Raw genomic sequence first — 25818 nt, forward strand, 5'->3', positions numbered from 1 at the left:
AAGACTGCTCAACAAAACAGAAAATCTTAAGTGTACCGGGACCACATACTGTTTTTCGGAAAGAGGAAGAAAAAAGATGAAAAATGCGTTTTCCGTTTGTTTCTAATACGTCAGGATCGGTTTTTATGAGCATTTGAAGCATTTTTGATATCATTATCAACAACTTACCGAAGATACCAAACCTCTAAATAATGTTTTGAGTTTATTCTCCGTAAATATCTCCAAGAAAATTAATTACCAAAATTGTTTTTTTTTTCAAGAGATGCTCTGTATTATGTTGTATAATTTCTTTGAAGACATTGAACCTCCAAAATTGGTGGTTGCAAAATAATGTGATTTTGGCCGTGAAAAAACTGGTTTCGAGCCTTTATTTCAGAATTCTTGACATAAAAAGTGCATAACTTGAGAATGTGGCCTTGTGTACTAATTACGCTATCAATTTAGCACTCAAATATACGTCATAAATAGCCCCTTATTTCACTTTTTTTTATTTTGCGAAATTTCAATCCCACCGTGTGGCTATTTTTATAATTGATACACGGTGTCTTTTTTTAACAACTTTATGCAAAAAAATTCAGCATCTCTGAAACTTCAGGATATGAAAGAATGGGCTTTCCCCTTTCATTTGAAACCAAAATCAAAATAATCCGTCGGGGGGTCTAGAGCAACTTTTTTTTTGAAGTTTTTTTTCGTGAAAACATAGATTTTACAATGGAACTAGTTCATATTTCTGCCCCTAGATGGTGCTGTAGACATTCGAGCAACACTAAAAGTGAGAATCTGATAGATTATTTAATTGTCTACAACTTTGTTACCAACTAAAAACCGATTTGAAATTTTTCGGATAAGTTGTTTAATATTTTAACGAATTCTAAGTCTAAGTTAGCTTCACAGAAGACCTAGTGGTTTGTCAATTCACAAGCACTTTTTTTATTTGCCAAATAGTTGTGTTTAGTTCAATAGTGAGTTCAGCGGAATTTGAGAGCTTGGAAAGTCTCATCTTTCAGCTGAAAATTATAATTCCCTGATACAGGGCACCATTAATATGTTTGTTCATCTCAATTCTTAGATAAGTGTTGACAAAACTAGTATGATATTAATATTCTTGTTCATGATGGTAAGTGATTCCTCCCGCAGAAACAGCTTTTGCTATGATGTATGCCATCTTTTTCATTTTTTTGATTGTGCTACTATACTTCCTGAGAGGACTGATAACTATTCTTACATGAATCTCCTACTCTGTTGGCATCTTCGTATAAAATTCACTTGTCCTGAACTTCAACCTTTATATTCGAACAAACTCAATGAAACTTTTAACGCACCATTGCACTATTACGCGGATTTAATTGCAACGCATGGTTAAAAACTCTGATTATCCGTCTGCAAAATTAACTCAATGTGACAAACAGTTAACAAAAAACTTTGAGTCTTTGGATCAAGTTAATTTTTTTTGGGATATATTCGAGGACTTCTATGTATATAAGGTTTTTGTTGTACTCATATCATATTTTGTTTTCAAAAGTAATACATTTCGCATAATCTAGGATCAATTTAGTAACGATATCTCGCATAATTGATAGGAAATGGCCGTAAAATTCAACTGCCACAATATGCTATGCGGAGAAAATTTGAATAAATCGTTTCACGCTAAACAATAATTTGGACAGTTACTGCTGTGGTTTGCGTTAAATTAGAAACGGTGTGTCCCAACATTTTGTCTTGATCGGATTTATAATAGCTGACTTAAGTGATCATAACCTAAATTATACGACATATGGTCCTTTCTAAAACGTAAATGTAAGCAAACCCTTGTAACCAAGCAATACCTTCCGATGAATGGTAGTTCCTTCGAAACTATCGGGAAAGATTACAAACTAAAAGCACAAATAGTTTTCTGACTCTGTCAAACATCCTAATTTTCAGAAGGTCAATTAGAATTGTCAACGTAATGAATCCCGTCTAATATTTTCATGCCACTAAGCCTATTATATTAATTCTTTTTTGGTAATGTAATAAGTGCGAGAAAACATATTTCCAAACCACTAGGCCTCGTGTGAAACTATCTTAGATATAACTTTGTTAAAATCTTAAGCAACTTTTCCGGATAATTTCAGATCAATTTTTAGTGGTCAACAAACTTGTAGACAATTAAGTTTTCTATCAAATTCTCACTTTTAGTGTTGTTCGAATGTATAAAGCACCATCTAGGGACAGGAATATGAACTAGCTCCAGTAGTAAAACCTATATCGTTACGAAAAAAACTTCAAAAAAAAAAGTTGCTCTAGACCCCCCGACGGATTATTTTGATCTTAGTTTCAAATGAAAGGGGAAAGCCCATTCTTTCATATTCCGAAGTTTCAGAGATGCTGAATTTTTTTGCATAAAATTGCCATTGCCATTTTTCATCATTTTCCTTTTTTCTATACGAAAAACAATATGCAGTCTCAACCCACTCAAGTTTTTCTGACAAGTAACGTTGTAAATGTTGAATTAAAATGAATCCCTTATTTTAGAAAATGCGATAAATGCGTGATGCTTTATTGTTGAAAAAGCCTCTGATATCAATATAAATTAATGATATTTCAATGAATGTGAACAAAACTGGTAAATTTTTATTTTATGTCGAATTGAAGAAGTGTGCAAAGCAGGCTTGTTATTTGCTCACACAATGAGCCACAAAGAGCGAAATACACCGATTTAAAATAGAGCAGCACAAAAACACTGCGATGTGCAGAACGACCGCACAAAGAGAAACTTGAAAACGAAAAAGAGTAAGATCTGTGCACCAAGAGCTGCACAATTTCGTTTAAAGAGTCACCTTGAAGGGCCACTTTTTTGTGCCTCCCCTCACTGGAAAGCAAGTAGGAAGGCGAATCAAACTACAATTCAGATAAAGTTTGATCGGAAGAACGTTTTAAAAATGATTTTTGGTTGCCTTCTCTAGTTACGTGCGCGTGGGACCAAGATACACACTAAAGAGCCTCTTTATTTCTACTCTTTGTGGCGTGCAGCCATGGAGTAGAATATACGTGTGGGAGCAACATGCATCGGAGTGAAGAGGTTTATTGTGAAAGAGAAGAGCGGTGGTTCGCATGAAAAGTGCAAAGAGCGTTTGTTATTCTTCTCTTTATTTGCTCTGAGGTGCATAACATCCCTGGTGCAAAGTAACCTCCAGCTAGTCCACAAAAAATATTTTTGAACTCTATATGCTCAACTTTTTTATGTGTAAACCAATTTTGCTCATATTTGGCATAAATAATACATACACGATGACGATAAATCTGCGCTGATATCATACAAATCCATCGATTATTAAAGGAGTTACAATTCGTCAAAATTGAAAAATTGATAAAACGTGCGCAAAGATACCCTGCACGATGGTACTATAGTTCCTGCGAGTACTGAACAACATCTCTTTGACGATAGTTTCGATTTACTAGAACCAGCTGTCAAAGACGTAATTCCATGATAAATGGGTATGTCAGCCTTATCGCCGTTTGTGCAAATATTTAAAAAAGTTTAAAAACGTTTTCGATTCTGCCAGCCTGAGTACCATGGGATAACCAATTTTCATTTTAATTATTCTTATTAATATTATGCAAAAGTTACATCGATTCAATAAAATATCAATATTTTCCGTTCTATCCGCCGACAGGTGCTTTTCTCGTCCCCTACTCTGTGATGCTGCTGGTCGGTGGAATTCCACTATTCTACATGGAACTGGCACTGGGCCAGTTCAACCGGAAAGGTGCCATAACCTGCTGGGGTCGACTAGTTCCTCTTTTTAAAGGTGTGTCTCTCAATATTATACCTAATCATGCTATTACAAAATGAATTCAAATTTCAGGTATCGGTTACGCGGTTGTACTTATTGCCTTCTATGTTGACTTCTACTATAATGTCATCATCGCGTGGTCCTTGCGATTCTTCTTCGCGTCGTTCACGAGTAATCTTCCCTGGGAGTTGTGTAATAATGAATGGAATACGGTCCTGTGTAGACCGTTCGAATTCGGCGGGCACAATAAGACGGCCGAAGCAGCGGCTGCAGCTGCTGTCGAGGCCCTCAATGGAACACTGTCCAATGTGACCACAGTGGTGGTCAATGAGACAAAATTTGCATCGGCGGCTTCCGAATATTTCAAGTAAGTATTCGTTTTCCAGTATACAATCATGCCAGCGGTTACAAAACGCATTATTCCCAACCAATAGCAACTACATTCTGGAGCTGGACAAAAGTGACGGACTGCATGATCTCGGGTCGATCAAATGGGATATGGCTATGTGTTTACTGGCAGTCTATTTAATTTGTTATTTCTCGCTGTGGAAGGGTATCAGCACTTCCGGAAAGGTTGTCTGGTTTACGGCATTATTTCCGTACGCTGTTCTGCTGATTTTACTAATACGAGGCATCACTCTGCCCGGATCGGCCACCGGCATTCAGTACTATCTGAGCCCCAACTTCGATGTGATATACAAACCGGAAGTGTGGGTAGATGCCGCCACCCAGGTGTTCTTTTCGCTGGGACCTGGCTTCGGAGTACTGCTGGCGTACGCTTCTTACAACAAATATCACAACAATGTCTACAAGTGAGCAGTGGCAGCAATATTACCTAAACCTGATTTAATGGGGTAACTTTTTTCAGAGATGCCCTTCTAACGAGTTTTATAAATTCTGCGACCAGTTTCGTAGCCGGTTTCGTGATCTTCTCCGTACTTGGTTACATGGCACATGCTAGCGGGAAGAACATTGAGGATGTTGCCACCGAGGGTCCTGGATTGGTATTTGTGGTATATCCGGCAGCTATTGCCACCATGCCTGGAAGTACCTTTTGGGCGTTAATTTTTTTCATGATGTTGCTGACGCTGGGATTGGATAGTTCGGTAAGTTTTTTCGTATTTCGGGTTAAGGAACAGCAGTGCGTTAATTTTTTTTTGTTTCTTTTTTTTCAGTTTGGTGGTTCAGAAGCCATTATCACCGCACTTAGTGACGAATTTCCAAAAATTGGACGAAATCGTGAGGTTTTCGTAGCTTGTCTGTTTTCACTGTACTTTGTCGTGGGATTGGCTAGCTGTACGCAGGGAGGATTCTATTTCTTCCAACTGCTGGATCGGTATGCGGCTGGTTATTCAATTCTGATAGCTGTGCTATTTGAATCAATTGCTGTTTCGTGGATTTATGGTAAGTATTCACTTTGATGAATCAAAATATTAAGCTAAGAAGGTGTCAATTTAGAACGACATGCAAATTAATTAATGGAAATACACTAAAGTTTTGGTTATGGAATTTCAAAACTGATAGCTGTCGATACTAGAAATGTTCAATACAGGGCCGCCGAGAGGGGGGATTTCTAACAGAAACTAAAATTTTGACAAAAATTTATTTAAGAAAGCAATTAAAAATTCAATATCTTGTGTATGATGTAACTAGAATAGCGAAAATTACTAAACTACTGCAAATTTGATATCAAATATATATTTGTATCCAATCCGAAGTTCAAACCCGGGCGGGCATAGCATAGTTGGTACATCGATTGCCATGTACGCAGCTCACCTGGGTTCGATTCCAAACCCCGCACACAGGAATAGAGTTTGTTTAAAGAAAATTTTCTAACTTTAATGAAGAAGTGAAAGACCTTGTGGTTAAAATATCTATAATCGAAACAAAAATGAGATCTGACTTATTAGGGTTAAATAATTAGAAGGTTTGACTAGTCATGAGGTTCTCTCCAAATATCGCCAGTAAGAAATTGATTTATTGAATTTCCTGTCTTCGCAACTGCTGGATTATTATCAAAAGTAATTATTAGAAAGAAAAAGAAAACTTCTCAACTTTCTGTTTAGGGTTGTCGCACCGGTTTTTGGAGGAAAGTTCCGTGTCTTTGTTCAGATAATTCGAATTTCGCCTGGATGAATCCAGTGGAATATTTTGTAATTTGGTGTTGCCCATTTCTTCACCAGGAACTCTCAGCATAATTTTGTAAATCATCCAGCACGGTTTGCAGGCCCTAATCGACAAGGAGGTGTTGGGCAATACGTTTAAAAATGTTCACCACCATTTGGGTTCAGATTTACATTACCCCACAGGACCTTCGCTTCAATGGATCAACGCACAAAGATTCTCGAAAGACACTGAAGTCTGATTTCACGCCCTGTTTTTGTTTACTGTGGAGCAGAGCAAAGCTCGCTCAGGTTATCTTTCACAGCGAGAGTGGCTGGTGCTTTTTGATTCTTTGTAGACCTTCGAGGGAATTTCACTTTATTTAATTTTTTTTATTGTTTCATATTTTAATACCCTGCTTTTTTATTTGATTCTATCGTTTATTCCGCCCAATTTTTAAAATTTGTTTTTTGCTCCATTGATTCTTATCATACCCGTTTTCCATTTTCTTTTTTCTCTATATTTTTTGCATTCCTAAAAGCATTTCGACTTTTTTTAATTCATCTCTATTTTTCTTATTGTTTCATTATTTATCTTTCTTGTATTTTGTTCCATGTTTTCTAGTTTTTAGCTTTCCGTTTTCCGTAGTTTTATTTTTCCCTATTGCTATTTTAATTTAATTTTATTTATATTTTGCACATTTTTCTTAATCTTTCATTTGTTCTTTATTTTTTTATTAAACTTATTTTGACAGTACATTTTCTGTTGACCATTTTCCTATACGTTTACTAATTTTTTTGCTTTTTTTGATTTTCCTTTTTTGCCATTATGCACACTTTTGCTTCGTTTTATATTTAGTCCGTTGTTTGATTTTATCTCAAATTGAATTTCTAATGCTTTTTTCATTCTTTAAATAATTAAAATCGTTTTTTTTTATATTTCATCTTCTTTTTTCTATTTTGCGTGTTTCTTGGTATACTATTTTGGTTTTTCTACTACTTTTTGTGTTTTGGAATTTGTCCGCTTGTTCCGTTTTTGTTCAATCCATACCTTCCAAATTTATTTATTTTTTCGTCTTTTCATCATTCCAAGTTTCCAAGTTATCAAAATTAACCGACCATTTTTTTTAAATTTCTCCATGGTTATTTTATCTTTGTTTTTTCATGTACATTCCTCTACTGTTAAGCATTCCTAACGTTTTATTCGCTTTTTCTATTGGTTTAAAAATTTCTTGTTTTTAATGTTAAATATATTTTATAAATTTCGATTTATCGAACTTTTCAGTTTTTTGCATTTTTATATGTTTTATTTTCGTATTCTTTTTAGCCGTTTTTTTAAATTTTTATTGATTCTCGAAATTTTTCTACTTATATCGATTTTTTATTATTTTCACCATTTGTTCAATAATGTTCGGCTTCTTTAATCTTTGAAATTTGTTTGTATAGATTATTGTCTTCTTTTATCATTTTTTTTACAAATTCTGTTTTGGTTTTCTCGATTATACATTTTTTGACAATTGATATTAACTTGATTATTTAGTTGATTTTACTATTTTTTATTTTTCTGTGCATTCTTTCATTGTTTTTTCTTCCATTGATCTCCGTTTAGGTAGTATTTTAAATTTTCCATTTCATTACTTTTACTAACACTATTGGCAAAAATGGCACTTTTCAAAGTCACCGAAACTTTCGAAGAAATATTTAAAATACTCCAAAGTATTTTCGTCACTAGCACTACAAACAACTAGAGCCAAAAACTTGTGCATAACAATAAAATTTCAGGGTAATATACATAATATCAGTGACTTCAATATACTGTGGTGGGGGCTAGGGCATCGCAGTATTTTTTTTAAAATAACTCTCATATTGTGACAAATGTCAAATTTCACTCAGATGCCAAATTTCACATGATTTGGACAATTCTAGACGCTCGCTCACTTCGCCTCTTGCATTGGAAATGCTGAAAAATATGCCTATTAGAACGGCTTCCCTGGGAAGCTGACAAGACTGACTAAGGCTACGATGGATGGTGTTAGGTGTTGTGTCAAAATTTCGGGCGACCTCTCGGGTCCGTTTGAAACACGCAGCGAACTAAGACAAGGCGATAGGTTGTCCTGCCTGCTGTTCAATATAGCGCTGGAAGGTGTAATGCGAAGAGCGGGGTTAAACATGCGGGGCATGATTTTCACGAGGTTCGGACAATTCGTGTGCTTCGCTGACGACGTGAACATAATCGGTAGAAACAAGGAGACGGTAGCAGATCTGTATACCCGACTGAAGCGCGAAGCAGCACGAGTAGGACTGAAGATAAATGTGTCTAACACGAAGTACATGCTGGCTGGCGGAACCGATCGCGATAGGGAACGCTTGGGCAGTAGTATTACGATCGACGGCCACGAGTTCGAGGTAGTTGATGAGTTCATCTATCTAGGCTCATTGGTGACTGCGGACAATAACACCAGCCGGGAGATCAGAAGGCGTATTATCTGCTCGAGGAGGATCTGCAAGCACTCGAAGTCTTCGAAAGGAGGGTGCTGAGTACGATCTTCGGTGGTGTGCAAGATGGAGGAGAAGGATGAACCACGAACTTGCGCGACTCTATGGTGAGCCAAGTATCCGGAAAATAGCTCAAGCTGGAAGGGTACGGTGGGCGGGACATGTTGTGAGGATGCCGGACAACAACCCCACCAAGTTGGTTTTCACCTCCAACCCGGCAGGTACAAGATGGAGGGGAGCGCAGCGTTCCCGGTGGCTGGACTAAGTGGAGCAGAACCTGGCGAGTATCGGGCACCTAACAGCACTCCAGGAATCTGTTCGTTTTGAAGACTCTCTGAGCACTCTTTTGCAGAAATATGGATATTTTTGGAACGGGCTTGACTAGTAGATAATGAAAATAGATGTTTTGCGCCATTTCGATACCGTCAAACGGAGTAACTTGCAACAGTGGGGTAACTTGCAACACTTCAACATGTTTCTGTTCAGATTAATTTAACAACGCTAATAATAGTGTTTGCAATTTAGCATTATAGCTGTCAAAAGCCAGCATATGTTAAAAGATAATCATGTACTACCAGTCATTATTTTCGGTTTCTTTAGCGCGACAGGGTAATCTTCTGTATTTAGAGATATTTCAATGAAAAACAAACTGAAATGTCGTGCTTTGGTCCACTTCAATGATAAGAGCATTTCATTTGTATCTCTTACGTACAGATCGAGTATACAACAACAAACGTTACTGTTTGATACATGTTTGTTTACCCTCTCAAATATATGCAAGATAACGATTTAACTATATTAACTACCCATGTGGGGTAACATGCAACAGTATTTTGTCTTATTACTATTATGACTCTAGCCATCTGGCTGATTGAGCGTTTCAAATAATAGTCTGTATAGCATTTTGAATCAAATTTTAAAGGTATAACCTACAACTAGAATATGAAAATGCTCCTTAAATACAGAACAGTACCAGGAAGTCGTCTTTAAGTGAACTTGCTTCTCTAGCAATACTAGAAAATTCTCAATTTCTATCTTATACTCAACTCAGGAGTGGATCCAAAAAAAAATTTCGGAGGGGGTCCGAAATTTCGATTTTGAAATATTCAATGTACAATACGTAATATCTAATACCCCTCTTTTTAAAATCAGTTTTGGAATCTGGTTTGGAATGATTTGAAATTTAGAATGAATTTAAAATAGAAACTATTTTAAAATTTCTCAATGAGATAAAAAAATTTCGGGAAGGTCCGGACCCCCAGAACCCTTCCCCTGGATCCACCACTGATTCAACTGGATTGTTCTAGCATTTATCATAGTCCGATTGCATGGAAAAGATAGTCGTTGACAGTGTAAATTAATAGGTTATCTGTTATCAATAATATCTGAAGACAACAAAGATGTAGTATAATTTAGTTCTCACCGTTCACTGATAGTTTCACTGCACTGTTCCAGTGGAATCTAATCACGTTAATTGCGATAGAACTGAAGTTGTAGTTCTATGGATAATACTTGTTACTTACTAGTTCTGAAATGAAGGGTTAAAACCCTGTTAGCTAGCCTTTCTTACGAATTTCTTGAATAAATCGAATGTTCCCGCTGTTCAAAAACGTTGTTGATTATAAACAACATAGGCATCCAAATTATAGTACTTGCAACAGGCATAATTTTTGGCCATCGTGAAAACAGGGAATGATGCTTTTATTTGTAAAATACCATTTAGTAGTCTTTATACTCCCATTAGCGCTTGTACATATTGAAAATTATTCTAATGTTACAGCATTTTTAGTTATACCGCTTTGAAGTTGAAAAGTGTTGCAAGTAACCCCGTTTGACGGTATTCAAGGTGGCAACTTCCGGTTGAGCAATATTCTCGATATTCTAACAATATGGGTTTCTTTGGAACGGGCTTGGCAAGAAGATGATGAAACTGGATTATTGGAACTTTTCTGAAATTCAGGATTTGCAGCTTCCGGTTCAACAATATTCTCCATAACCACAACAATATGAATATTAATTGGAACGGGCTTGACAAGTAAATGTTGAAAATGGTTGTTTTGCGTTATTTTGAAATCTAAGATGGCGACTTCCGGTTGAGCAATATTCTTATAGAGAATTTATCTAAACCGGAAGTCGCCATTTTAGATTTGAAAATAACTATTAATTGTGAATAAAACTGAATGGCCGTAGCGTGGTCCTCTGGCGTCTATGGTAGAGTCTTATGCCGTTTTAGCTTGACCTCGAAGTCTGGCTCTAACCCCAACAGCTGTCAGTTCATACATTTAGACAGCAGCTGGAGTTATAACCTGACTCAGTTTCATATCAAGCAAAAAAGACATTTGTTTTGCACCTCTGTGGTGTTTATATTGGCTCTTTAATTCGTCTTTCGAATGATAATTTAATGTGTACTTAGAATTAGCACATTTTCCTAACCTTTTTTATAACGCTAATCATGATTACAGTGCCCTCTACGACTAGCACCATTGGCCGGGGCCAATATGGCCAGCCGCACAATGGGCCTGCCGACCGCATAACGGGAACGTGTCATTTGACCTATATATTGTGATTTTCGAAGATTTGAACTTGTAATACATTTTTATTAAACACTAATTCAAAGGTATTCATTGGAGTTTTTTATGTAAATATATAAATACTAGATTTTCAATCTACAATGCGTCATACATTACTTACACAGGCTAACAATTTTTTACATTCAACAGGAACGCAACGTTTCTGTGGTGACATCCAGGACATGATCGGCTTCGCTCCCGGCATCTACTGGCGCGTATGCTGGAAGTTCGTGGCCCCACTATTTCTACTCTTCATTATTATTTACGGTCTGATCGGATACGAACCGTTAAGCTACGAAGACTACACCTATCCACCGTGGGCCAACGTGCTGGGTTGGTGCATCGCCGGTTCGTCGATGATAATGATCCCGCTGATAGCTTTCTACAAACTGATAGTAACACCGGGATCCTTCCGGCAGGTTCGTATAAAAATGGAGGGACACTTTGAACGAATGCTTTTTATATAGCACCGTTTTTTCGTTCTTACAGCGAATGAGTATCCTGACGACACCCTGGCGTGATCAGCAGCTGGCAGTGAACGGGATCACGGCAGAACCGGCACAGGTTCGGCTTACCAACTCCGACGAAGGTGAAGAAGTTTGAGTGCGATCATTCTCGCTCAAGTTTGATATCTACTTTGTTTGAGCGGCTCAAATTGCGGCTGCAATTTGTTGTATGTTACATATTCTATATATTTAGGATTAGAGCTAGGACAATTTCTACGCAAAGAAACCGGACATTTATGTGGGCTTCTGTTTGCAATGGAACGCTAGAGAACTATTATACGAATTTACCTTAGAGTATACGGCTCAGTGTCTAAGCCCACTCCTAGAGTGGGTGTCGGAATCAGCGAAGCGCGGATTTTGATTAGCTTACGATCATTAGTATTAAGCTCCAATGCTGTATAGATAATAGTTAACAATGAATTAAAAAAAAAGTGGGGAAAAGAACAAGCGAAAAACAGTATTTTAACTGTAAATAAACTTTTATTAAGGCGGCACAACCGACAGATCGATTTTTGTACATACAACTCGCGATATAACTGTCGGTAGCCATAAGGTAGGATTTAGGTGTTTTCGTTGCAGACGGGTGTCTGTAGAACTGTTAACAATTTCATGTGACCGTTGATGATAGATTATTAGCTTGAAGAAACTGCCATGCGGTAAAGCTTCACTAGACAAACCACAATGTTCGTGTCCCGACTAGGGTGGTATAGCGCATGTGCCGCTACTCCCCATCGCTGTTGCAGCTTGTTATACCCCATCAAGTTTCTTCCTATCTTATAGCGAAATGGAAACACTCGGAACTGTGAGAGCGGTTGGATACGTCCGCATCAAGCTTGACAGCCATAAAGCTTGGTACAGATAAAAAGGCAACTTTCACGATTCGGTCGGTTCCAGTTTCACCATAAGTGTAGATGTTAGTTTTGTTTCGACTTTTCTGAGAGCTATTCTTGCACTATACAGTTAAAAGTTAACCGAATTGATTAGATAAACTGAAAATTATATATTGAGAAGCAAATAAATCATGTTGGATATGTAAAATAAATACAGGAAAATTATACCGCTGTTAAACAATATTTAGGAAAACATTGAAGCGTATAGCGTAACTAAAATGTGATTAAGAGCTGATACAACACATCCCAGTTAGTGTAGTAAGTACTAACCTATATCCAAAACTAAGAACTTCTATCCGCTATTGTGCGTAGCATTTCTTAATTGTTCGTCGTAGGGTTATTGTTGTGAAAATTGTTTTTGTTGGTCGTCAGGGTAGAAAAACTTAAAACACCATCAACTTTATTTAGAAGAATTTGGGCTGGATTTGAGGTGATGCGAACAGATTTATCGAACCTTATTATTCTTTAAAAAGAGTGATTAGCTGTCGTCCGATCAACTCTGTTATTACAAATTTACGATGTGTCGTGCAACACATTTGTTCCATTACGTAATCTTTAAACCGCGTAATTTAATGTTCTTCAAACACTGCTCGTTCAGCCATCGAGAAGTATTAGAAGACTATTTCGTAAAATTCTTTAGAAAACAATTCTCATTAATTCAAATAAACTAAGGTCTAAATTTTTATTATTAGTCTACACCGAAAACGACTATGACATTTATAAGGGCTTAATAAATGTAACAAATTCATATCGCGTACCAAAACACCAAATTGTGCACCTTCTTATTCAGCCATTAAAAAGATGTTCAATAAGGAGGCTTTGGTATGCTTTTTGTTATTATCACATTATTCAACCCTTAAAGTGGCTTAATTTTAATAAAAGTAGGCATTCTTTTATTGTTATATGTGGAAAATAAAGCAGAATGTACCATTGTACAATTCACAAACCTTCTATGGTATCATAAGTAATTTTTATTTGTTTTTTTTTTTTAATTTAAATTTCGTTCGATAAATTTGCTCTACCATAAAATCGCTCCAATTCTTCTATTTCACAAGCAATAGGGTAAAAAATCTTGCGAAAGAAAACGAAACTTTAGTCAAAGCTGAAACATCTAGCTAAACAGTGTTTCCCCCTTTTTGTGCATAACAAATATTGAGCAGATTGGAACTAAACTATGAACGTACAGAAAATTATCAATAATAGTGTTCCCCTTCTGCAGATCGTAAAAAACGCATAAATGCATAAAAAATCTTTGGAATAATTGTTATAGAATATCCCATCGAATGTGCACAATTCATAAAAATCCAAGACGAGTGATTGAGTATTGATGGGTAGAACATAGCCGAATTTCGGGCCGTAAATTATTTTAGTGTTTTGATTAATTTAAGAACTGCTTTGGTTTCGCTAGTTAGTGCAATGTTTTCAGCGAGTGGTCAGGAATAGCGAACAACGAATCACCAGTATTTATTCGTACTTCGGTAGCAGTATTATAACAGTTTGAAGCGTAGAGATGGAATCAATTGAGGAATTTGATGTGTTGAGTAGAAATAATGAATGGTTAAGTTTTAGACAGAGATATACTTTCGTTTTGCGTTGGTATACATTGAGGGCAAACTAGTTCTTCTACGATATATTTCAGTTTATATTCTATAGTTTGGAACAATTTTGTGTAATAAAGTTAATTGAGTTCGAAACCGACAGTACACGTAGGTTTTTCGATTGAATTCTTGATGAACTGTTCCCCGCTGGTGTACACCTGATAAACCGTCACTGTTACTTACCATGTACTACAAAGCACGCTTCATACTTCAGTTTATCGACACCATCACAACATTAACGCTAACAAAAAGAAATGTTTTAAAACGAGCTGAGAAAAATACAACGCAGCGAAACACAAATTTTGTAACTGTTGTGATCTTTTCTACAGGAGTCAGTCAGGGGCGGATCTAGGAGGAGAGTTTCAAGGCTCTGGACCCCCCTTCCCCAAAATATTCAACTTGTTGAGAAATTTTACATTTGTTCCAATTTTAAATCATTCTAAAATTCAAAATCATTTCAAATCAAAGCATTTTATAGATTTTATTAGGGGTTACACCACTGTAATAGGCATATCTCATATAGTCAGGACACCAGACTATATAATAGGCATTGGATATAGTCTAACTGAAAGCAAGTTGGTGTCAGTTACTGACGAGTGGAACACGAAACATTCAAATCCAACTTACTGTGGTTTTTATTGGCGCAATGAAGAGATGAATCGAGAACCTATAAAATGGAATTAATGATACTAAGTAAAGTGAATTAAAAAATAATTTTTTTCAAGTGGGCATTACAATTTTTTTTAAATGTTGTCACCCCCCCCCCCCCCCCACCCCCCTTCTTAACAATCGCTGAAAAAAGCAGGGAACAAATAAACCAAAATAAAAACAAAATTGTAGCGTTTTATAAAACAACAATAACATTCATATAATTTTGCTTTTTTTTTAATAGCCCGCCTCTTACCCCCACACCAAAAAGCTCACAAACGGAGCCCCCTGGTAGTGGACACATCAGTTCTCAGCGTACAAAAAAAGGTCAGCACAACAAAACAAAGTTACGAATCGCGGAAACGCTGAGAACAAAAAAAAACAATACGAGACCGACAAAACACAAAATTTGACAAGAAGCTACGGCGAGTACCCAGCGGAAAAGAATCCTTTTAAGGGTCCCATCGTAGCTTTGCAGGTAGCTCATAATAATTTAAATTTATTTATTACTTATTGCTATAAAAAATGCATTTATCAATTGTTTTTATTTTAAAAAAAATGTTAACCAATTATATCTAAAGGAATGAGCTCGATTGGTGGTGAACGAAGTTTATATCAAAAATTCTCCTATTTTATTTTTGAAAATTAGTTTCAATTTTGCTTGGAAACGAGTGCGACATGTTATTTGCTTTAAATCAGTAGGAAGCTGGTTGAATAACTTAGGTCCGATGAAAGTAATGCGTCTTTGACCAAGGTTCGTGGATACTCTGGAGTATAATAAATGATTGGCTTGTCTGGTGCTGTGAGCTCGAATTCCTGTCGTAAATTCTAGATTATTATGAGCAATAGTATTATGCAAAGCATTGTGGATGTACATTATTGTTTGGTAGTTAGTCAACCCAAGCAAAGGTAAAATGTTATGGGCATTATTATTGTATAACAAAATAGTAGGGTACATAAATGATTTTTCATAAATAATTTTAAGACATCTGTTTTGAAGCGTTTGTAGCTTTTTCAGATTCGAAATACTGGCACGGCCCCACACAGATACAAGGTAGTTCAGCAATGAGTGGATGTGCGCATAATAAAATTTTAGAAGTACATACTGGGGAACAAAAGAGCATACTTTACGCATAGCCCCACATAACGATGCAACTTTTCTCTCTATAGATGTTATATGCTCAATCCAGGAGAGTGTGGGGTCTAAGTGAAGTCCTAAATATTTGAAGCAGTTAGTTTCCTGAATTACAGACTGTCCCATTCTTGGGTCTGGATGCACGCCTATAGCTCTTCTAGATGAACGAAACAGCATATATTTAGTTTTTGATAGGTTCAAGGTGCTTCTTGTCATTGAACACTATTATGGTAGTTTCGGAATTTACATTCCCTCATTATTATATTATGCATTGTCTGAGAGCATTTTCATTTTCTTGAAATGGACAGTATATGGGTAGTAACACAATATTCTGGCTGTATACAAATTGTTTTTAGAAAATATATTTCACATGTTGGTTAGATGCATGTGTATTAGATCTCTCTACATTTTGAGAAAGTTTTAAAATATACATGGGTCAGCTCAGATTTTTGTTCTAGGTGTGAATTTGAAAGCTTTGCCCAAAAATGGTTTCATTTGGACATGATTTAGAGATTTCTCCAATCAAAAATCGTGTTTTTGCTATTTTTTTTTATTTTGATTATAGAGGTTTTAACCTTAGGGTCATTCGCCTCTTTCCGGGTTAGAGAAATCTCTTTTTGGAAAAATCTCTAACCCTATGTGCGGGGTTGGGAATCGAACCCAGGTGAGCTGCGTACAAGGCAATCGATTTACCAACTACGCTATGCCCGTCCCCATGTGTTTTTGCTATGTTTCTATAGGAAGATCGCCTATACTCCGATTTAATAGGCCCTACATGCCCACATATCATCAATGGTTGTTTCTTAGACATATCTCAACATGTTTTAACAGGTGAACATAGCTCTAACAAAGCATTCAAGCTGAGCAAGAAAGCCTGTATTGAGCAACTTTGCAACAAAGCCAACGCGAATTCTCGAGGAGACGCCTTCAGAGCCACGGCAAACGGTCTTGCTGCACTACCTGAAAGGTGCCCGAGGAAGATGAAGGTCATCATTGCAAGGCTTTTCTGCAGCATGAACCAACAATTTGGCCGCTTTCGCCGTACAATGAGGAGGATGATTGTGAAGAAGACGCTCAAATTACCGACGAACAGCTGATCGAGATGACGAAACTTTGTTCTGAAAACAGCATATCCCGGGTATGTCCAGAATATTCCTATAACTGAAGTCGACAAAAGCTGATGTTGCTGTCTATGCCGGGAAAAACCCATGGAGGTCTATTCTTGGACCGACGCTCTGGAATGCGCTATACGATGAAGTGTTGAATCTGAACCTTCCCGGAGCGTCAACGATTGTCAGTTCTGCGGATGATGGGTGTTCCAAGCGATGGGGAAATCAATAGAAGAGATGGAGGCATTCGCCACGGAGTCGATTGTCCATCATAAAACATGTGGTGTTTATTAGCAGCCAAAAGACAGCAACAGGCGAAAATTACGGTTGGAGAATATATCGTCGAATCGAAGTGCGTGAAATTGTGCTAGTCACGTCGACTATGCCTAGGTAAGACGGCAAGAGCAATCACAGCTTTGGTCGAGGCGCCAGTGTAACGAGCACCACGAACTATCTGGAATCGCCGGACCGAAACCCGCGAGCAGGGTACTTCCACCGCCAGGGATTAGATCGAGTAGGTCGTGTGAAGCGCCAACGGTGGGTCGTCGAGGCTTCAACGAACCAGAATTTACGCTCCATTCGGTATCGCCGAACCGACTTCGTCAACTACTGGTTGACCCTTGAGTAAAATCACTGTTTACCATTTTTTGTCATGTTTGCCCACGTTTTTATTGTTTATTATACGATTGTTAAAAATATCGTGTTGCGGTTTTCCAATTAATAGTGCTTGTAGTACGAAACGCATGCCTCGTATACAACTTTAATTCAGTGTAAATAAAAATACTATTGTGTTAAAATGCCCGTATTCTTGGCTGTGTCGTTAACAACAAATTGCAATATGTATTGCCAAATACGCTTGAGTGTGATTAATTTAGGAATACAGTGCTCTAAACAAATACAGAAATTCAAATTGTGTACAATTCAAAAACTTGTTATCTAAAAAATTGACTGATTCTAGCCAATATCTAGCAAAATTACTGAGTATTGTTAAACGTGACAATCCTTTATCGCTCATTCTTGGAGAGTTTTAGTGTTTAGTCTGCTTTAAAACTTCTTCCTTTTCATTATGAGGGTAATTGGCCTATTTTCACCATGTTTCTATTATTCCCCTGTCTATTTAAAGTCGATGGTTAGAGCAGCGTCAGCCATCTTTGTTCAATGCATTGGGTTAAATGGTATGGCGACAATCGGGGTACTCTATATGAGTTTTCGTTGCGCTCAAACACGAGCATTTCACAGTTTTCATGGACATTATATCGGTTCTTTAGAACGAAGCAAAGTTGTTGATGCCAATTTACACGCATTCCATCGATTGTAGGCCGAGTAAATAATGAAATAGCAAGGCACCCTCCCTAATAAAGTGAAAATTAACATTGTACTCTATATAGTGCGTTTACTAAACTCGGTTTAATGCTCAACCAGGCCTTTAGTTATTTATATATATAGACATAATGTGGACAATAAATATAAATAATGAGTTCTACCACTGTAGAACATGAAAAAATAACATACCTCTAGATTTTTTCTAGACGCAACAAAGAAATGAATCGAGATCAAATAGAGTCAAATGGGATTTGTAATACTAGTTATGAAGCACGAATATTTTTTTTTTTTCAATCAGTTTGGTCACAAGATGGCGGCAGTGCAGCTTTTTCACATAGACGCCTCTTGTTGGAAAGGGTCCACGGCCGGAAACCTATCTCTCATAACATTTAACCTATTAAAGTTTTTTTAATTTTTTATAACAGTAGCAAGCGACGTACGTCGGTTTTTTCCTCGATATTTTGTTTTTTCGCGAAATGGCGCTCTTTTTAGTAAAAATCCACTGGTTATGTCATAAAAATCGACACGAAATTGTTGATTAAAAAATTAACCAATAAAAAAACTGAAATTCTACGTACGTCGCTAGAGAAATCAATTTTGAATAATCTGTAAAAAATTCAAAACGATCAAAAATCATTTGTTCGAGTTACGTTTCCGGCTAGCTTAAAAAAAGGTGGATTCGAGAAAAACGTGGTTAAAGTATTCAATGCGCTCGGGGTATACATAAGAGGCGTTGCGGTAGAATTAAATATTTGAACATTTAGCAATGATTGTTGCCTGTGGTTGTTTCAAGACCCTAAAGCATATTTTAGACCAATCAAAAGAAACGATATTTTATAAATTCTACAGTGGTGTAACCCCTTAACCGACTTTTAATGGTTTTATGAAAGCTCTAGTGCGAGCGACTAGCCATTGCGGGTTGAGACCTGTTTGCGAAATACGGTGAAATATTTTTCACTCAGTAACTGCATGTTGACATTCATTTCAATCTCGTACTCTTCCTTGTCATAATTGTGGTTGCTACCTTCATTTTCGCAATCATATGATTTCCTTCTTGTTCTTTTCCCTTACGGGTTACAAATGTAAGCTTTCTGAATGATAGTGCTGCCTGCTAATTTTGAGGTACTTGACGCAGCTATTGTCGTTGTCAATATTACATGAACAGCTGCCTAAAACTTGGATATTGATTGTGATTCAGCTAATGTTATCGGAGACTGTGGATGTACCGAAAATTCTCTGTGTATCGCACTATCGCATTATCTTTTTACATGGTCAGGTAGGAGGAGTGATCTGGGTCGGTTCACCTAGATTCTCATCACTCGAACACCAGTTAAAATCTCTATATGTGTCCTTCGTAATGAATTCCGTTTCTTCCGAATGAGGCATGAATCTTTTAATAGCCACCGTGTATTTAAGCGGTGACAGGGTTTGTAGCCGATCATTGATTTTCTCACTGTCCACGTATGTGAGGATCTTGATTATAGCTTTATCACACACACAACTACGAGTTTTAGATTGTTATGCGAAATGTATGGTTTCTCCCGGGCCAATTTGTTGCACGTTATCAGGAGTGAATGTCTGAAATTGCAGAACTCGAAAAAATTCACTTCCGTAAGCCTACCCTTCATTTTCACCGCAGCAAGAATTAAAATAACAGTTTCTTTTGTTCAGACAAGGTATAGGGGAACCCGGGGCTATTCGGATCTACTTAAGCAAATCGCCGTTTTAGGTGGATAGTTGTGAAAAAAGTGGGCCCCGTGGTGGTGGAGAAACGCTTTGTGGGAAGCTGAGCTGCAAGCAACCGGGCGGGTCATAGGTGGTGGATAATGCTTAGTCGCGATAGCAACTAGTTGTGATTCGCGATCCGAACCAGTAGCGGGGGCTGACTGCGGGTGTGGTGGGACGAGTTAGTGGGCCCTACACGTTCTAGGCCTAAATACCACATGCCCTAAAGCAGCCCTGACAAGGCGAGCCAGCGTCGCCTTTAAATAAGCGCTTAACCCAAATCTCTCTCCTCCCTCTGTCTTAGATTTTTTTTCAGCATTTTTTTATTTTTCTGAAGATCAAATTGGAGAAGTTTGGTTTAGACAGTTCAGAAGCACTTCCACAAGTATGAATTTGAAATTTTACCCAAAATCGGCTCATTTTTCAAAAAATCAAAATTCGCCACCAGTAGGGAACGTTTTAGCAAATTCACACCGAAGAAGAAAGTGGTCCTGATACTCTAACCTTTCATTTAAGAAGTGAGCCCGATGACTTTTTTAACATGATGTCATTTTGGGACACCCTAATGTGCAGGTTGAGGATCAAGGGCCGGTTCTTCAACATCAGCATAATTAACGTGCATAGTCCCCACCTCGGAAGTAGCGATGACGACAAGAACGAATTCTACGCGCAGCTGGAGCGTGAATACGATCGCTGCCCAAGACACGTTGTCAAGATCGTCATCGGCGACCTTAATGCTCAGGTTGGTGGAATACAGACCGGTAATTGGAAGGTTCAGCGCCCACCAGCAGACGAACAAGAACGGCATAAGACTAATCGATTTCGCCACCTCCAAGAACATGGTCATAAGGAGCATCTTCTTCCAGCACCGCTTCCTGCACCGATACACCTGGAGATCACCGCAACAAACAGAAACGCAAATTGATCATGTTCTGATTGATGGACAGCACTTCTCGGACAGTGCTATCCTAGATTCTGTTCCGGCGCCTATCACCGCTGGTAAATGGATTTGTAGAGAGTTATCAGGCCGCTTTCATCAACAGCAGATCAACAAACGACCAAATCTTTACTATACGGCAAATCCTCCAAAAATGCCATGAATACCAGGTCCCGACACATCACCTTTTTCATCGACTTCAAAGGTGCATATGACACGGTGGACCGTGTAGAGCTATGGAAAATGATGGAAAGGAACGGCTTCCCTAGGAAGCTGACAAGACTGATTAAGGCTACGATGGATGGTGTAAGGTGTGTCAAAATTTCGGGCGGCCTCTCGGCTCTGTTTGAAATACGCAGGGACAAAGACAAGACGATGGGTTATCCTGCCTGCTGTTCAAAATAGTGCTGGAAGGTGTAATACGAAGAGCGGAGTTCAACATGAGGGGCACGGTTTTCACGAGGTCCGGACAGTTCGTGTGCTTCGCTGACGACGTGGACATAATCGATAGAAACAAGGAGACGGTAGCAGATCTGTATACCCGACTGAACTGATCGCGATAGGGAACGCTTGGGCAGTAGTATTACGATCGACTGCGACGAGTTAGAGGTGGTTGACGAGTTCATCTATCTAGGCTCATTGGTGACTGCGGACAATAACGCCAGCCGGGAGATCAGAAGGTGCTTACTATGGGCTCCACAAAACTTTGAGATCCAAGAAGCTTCACCACCACACGAAATGCGCCATGTACAACACACTGATTAGACCGGTGGTTCTCTAGGGGCACGAAACGTGGACAATGCTCGAGGAGGATCTGCAAGCACCCGAAGTCTTCGAAAGAAGGGTGTTGAGAACGATCTTCGGTGGTGTGCAGGAGGATGGCGTGTGGAGGAGAAGGATGAACCACGAACTTGCGCGTCTCTATGGTGAGCCAAGTGACCGGAAAGTAGCTCAAGCTGGAAGGGTACGGTGGGCGGGGCACGTTGTGAGGATGTCGGACAACAACCCCACCAAGTTGGTTTTCACCTCCAACCCGGCAGGTACAAGAAGGAGAGGAGCGCAGCGTTCCCGGTGGCTGGACCAAGTGGAGCAGACCCTGGCGAGTATCGGGCACCTGAGAGGTTGAAGACAAGCAGCAACTGACCGAGTGACGTGGCGGAATATTGTGGAACAGATTAAATCATGTTAATATGATGTATAACCAGGAAATATATAATATAAATATAAATATAAATATAAATATAAATATAAATATAAATATAAATATAAATATAAATATAAATATAAATATAAATATAAATATAAATATAAATATAAATATAAATATAAATATAAATATAAATATAAATATAAATATAAATATAAATATAAATATAAATATAAATATAAATATAAATATAAATATAAATATAAATATAAATATAAATATAAATATAAATATAAATATAAATATAAATATAAATATAAATATAAATATAAATATAAATATAAATATAAATATAAATATAAATATAAATATAAATATAAATATAAATATAAATATAAATATAAATATAAATATAAATATAAATATAAATATAAATATAATATGTGAAAAAAGTTACCGGTCAAAAGTCCTAATTGTTAGTTTGAAACCTCAGCTACATTTTGGTGCCATAAAAAGTTCATTTACACCATGGCAGCGCTAGGTGACGATTTACAAACCTCTACGTTTTTCCATCCTTTTACCATGTAGGGGTAATTGGGACCTCCCTACGGGGCAATTCAGTCCGTCATTTTTCTTTAATTTTTATGCATGGGAATTATGTTTACCTATGAATTAGTTACGCCCTAATAAACATCTTATCATTCAAGAGCCTAACGACCTGTTCAGGGTCTCATCCAAACCATATGTGGATTCGTTGGACTATATGGGTTAAAGTTCGTGTATAATATTTTTTTATTATCATTAGGGAAGAGACACTCCTTAAGAAGCAAAAAAAATCTTTACAGAAGCTTAATCTGGTATGTCACAACTGTTGATTGGCGGCCCATGTATTTTCTTTGCTGTGACGTGTGCAATGGTGTGCGCAGCCGCAAGCCGCTGAACGGTGGTTGACGGAATAGGGGGTCCGAATAGCCCCGTACGCTCATATCGCACAAAAGTGGTGAGCGTCTCGAAAATATCTCTGTTTTCACCCAAACAAAAGTCATTCCATAAAATAGGAGCCTCAAGCTTTTCAAAACACTTACCTTTTATTTTTTCACTTTTATTTGTTGCTTTAATCACGGTTTTTCCATTATAATGATTTTTGTTTTGAGAATGGCAAAACAATGAAACACGTTGTATCTCCTTTCTACAAAGAACAAAGAATCAACTTCAGCTCTCGAAATTAATGTTTCAGAATAGCGGTTCTACGAATATTTACGATAGTCAGAAAGTCTTGCTATTTTTTGAGAAATCGAGGGGGTCCGAATTACCCCCGCTGTCTTGATAGCCCCGGGTCCCCCTACAATATATAAGGAACTGTTTTTGTGCGAAGCGTGGTTCGGGCACAAGCAGAAAGCACATTGAGTATCGTGACCGTTGTCTGTGGTTGCACGAAATAGTAATCTCCTGCAACATTTTCTCATTACTTTGTTCAAGCTGTACGAGATACGAATGTATTAAAAGTGAAGGGTGTGCGGAATAAAATTGCATAAGAAGAAAAGGTTCGTCAAAATTCACCCATTCAACCGATCGTTTTCTAATTTCTATGGTGTAAAATAATACATATTGTTGAGCCATTTCTATGGTCATTTTTTCAATTTCATGCCATATCCAAATATACGCATCTTCGTAACATTGCTAAAGAACTTTGGTACAACGTTAGGGCCACATTCACTAAACACTAAAACTAAACTTCCTAAACATACTTTCGGAGTACCTGCTTCATGATGGCCCAGTATTTCTCAATTGGCTTGCGGCCAATCCGGTCCGTTAGGGGGAATAGGATCCTTTGGCACGAAACTGGCCTCTTTAGCTTTATATCACTCCAAAACATCTTTCGCGTAGAAGCATGGATCTAAATCCGGCCAGAAAAGTGCAGGGCCATCGTGAGACATAGCAGTAGTTGCAGGAGTGATACAAGCTATCAGTGCTGCATTCGGTAACTGTAAACAGAAAACCTTCCTACACGGTCGCAAGTACTCATATTCGACTCTCTTTCCGTATAAGTTCTCAAACTGTGACAGCAACATATAGTGTCATACTATGTCAGTGCCTTTGCGAAAAAAGTTGTCTTTTTGCTCCTTTGTTCACTCAGTTTGACTGAAGCCTCTCGATGACAGTCAGTTTTTAAAATTATTGTCATTAAGCCTAGCAAACGAAATTTTAAATTCTGCACGATCCAAGTCTTGAATTACAGTTCAAATACATTACCTATTAAAGAATTGATTTGGTTGCTAACCGAAAATTGTTTGAGAAATATTGTCTTTCATTTTCCGTCACCGTTTTGATTAGAGTTGCAAGCCACGTAAATTGCTTATGTAATGTCATATTTAATTAAATATAATATTCATTCTGTATTCTATGGGATTCCCTAATAACATAAAACAAATTTCTGTTTATTCGCAGTCTAGAGCATCCACTCACAGTAGGTAGAGTTAAAATGCAAGGAAATCAAAAGAAATATATGTTGTGTTTTGATCATGTTGATGTCTTCGGCTAGTTAAAAATATGCTCTGTCTGTTGATATTCTAGATCTTTTATTCAAAACGACATATCTACAATGAGTGACTCTCTTTGTTTACTTTCTCTTCTGTTAATAATTCTGTCAATTTAACATTTATCCCTCAACTCTTGAGCGTTTTTTCAACACGTCATATCTGCAATTAGTTACTCTCTTTGTTTACTTTCTCTTCTGTTAATAATTCGGTCACTTTAACATTTATCCCTCAACTCTTTACATAATATGCTAGTTAAAACCACCGTCTTTCGATCTGTACTGTAAAATAAGTGAAAAGTGTTATAGTGACGCCGTAAAAATCGAAAGAGAAAGTAAACAAAGAGAGTAACTCATTGCAGATATGACGTTTTGAAAAAACGCTCAAGAACTCTTTGCATAATATGCTAGTCAAAACCACCGTCTTTCGATCTGTATTGTAAAATAAGTGAAAAGTGCTATAGTGACGTCGTACAAAACGAAAGAGAAAGTAAACAAAGAGAATCACTCATATCAGATATGTCTTTTTGAAAAAACGCTCAAGATATATATTTTTGCAGTAAACCAGGTCAAAAAACAACATGCATTACTGCCAATTCAGGAGCATATAAGCTATAAGTATCTTTCAAGCTTAACTATCAGTATGTTACTGATTTCGATCGAATTTAAGGCAAGTACGAAGGGTCAATAAACACTGGCTAGTGATTGAATCGTATATGGTGATTATTTAGTGAATAAAAACTACGCTTGTTGAATTTGCGTGGTAGACGAAAAGGAACGAGAAATTATCATTATCGGCTGTCTGCGTCTCTTCAATTTTTTTCCTCACTCTCCCTCGTCACTGTTGTTGGCACTCACTATGCTCAGTTTCGGTTGCTCAATTTCTCTCAACCTGAAAAAGACGATCATTTTGATTTGTGACCGAAGCTTTGCGTACATTTTGAAGAAAAAGTGATAGTCATGATTTTGTGCAATTCTGCAAGCTATATCTTGAATTTTCTTGAATTGTTCTTTTTTGTTCATCTATCTCCGATGGGATGTTTTATCCATGATTCATGATTATACAGGCTATGTATGTACTGTGGTTGGGAATCGAACACAAGTCGGCTAAGTACAATACATACACCATCCTCAAAAATGCGTCAGAATATATAATAGATTCCAGGCATGTTGTTCAAATGTTTTAGTTTTTCCACGATTCATAATACCATTGGACATCATCATTGTTAATGGGCAACTGTACAATTTACGGGTTTTTCTTTCAATGATTCATGATAACCTTTTTTATGAATATAACATTTTTATATAAGTATTGGTGTA

General features: G+C 37.4%; 1 protein-coding gene across 6 annotated transcripts in view; it reads left to right on the forward strand.

Moving 5' to 3' along the window:
- The window catches only part of LOC131689020 (sodium-dependent dopamine transporter), a 76558-nt gene extending 62529 nt beyond the window's left edge, over positions 1 to 14029 (forward strand). For all 6 annotated transcript variants that reach the window (XM_058973751.1, XM_058973746.1, XM_058973750.1 and 3 more), the window contains 7 exons: positions 3657 to 3791; positions 3849 to 4143; positions 4211 to 4588; positions 4645 to 4882; positions 4952 to 5180; positions 11095 to 11363; positions 11434 to 14029. In XM_058973751.1, coding sequence (XP_058829734.1) covers positions 3657 to 3791; positions 3849 to 4143; positions 4211 to 4588; positions 4645 to 4882; positions 4952 to 5180; positions 11095 to 11363; positions 11434 to 11547 — 1658 coding nt within the window. In that variant the 3' untranslated portion in view covers positions 11548 to 14029. The remainder of the gene's footprint in view (positions 1 to 3656; positions 3792 to 3848; positions 4144 to 4210; positions 4589 to 4644; positions 4883 to 4951; positions 5181 to 11094; positions 11364 to 11433) is intronic.
- The last annotated feature ends 11789 nt before the right edge of the window (positions 14030 to 25818 follow it).

This window comes from Topomyia yanbarensis, chromosome 3 (genome assembly GCF_030247195.1).
Source record: "Topomyia yanbarensis strain Yona2022 chromosome 3, ASM3024719v1, whole genome shotgun sequence".
Classification (NCBI taxonomy): domain Eukaryota; kingdom Metazoa; phylum Arthropoda; class Insecta; order Diptera; family Culicidae; genus Topomyia; species Topomyia yanbarensis.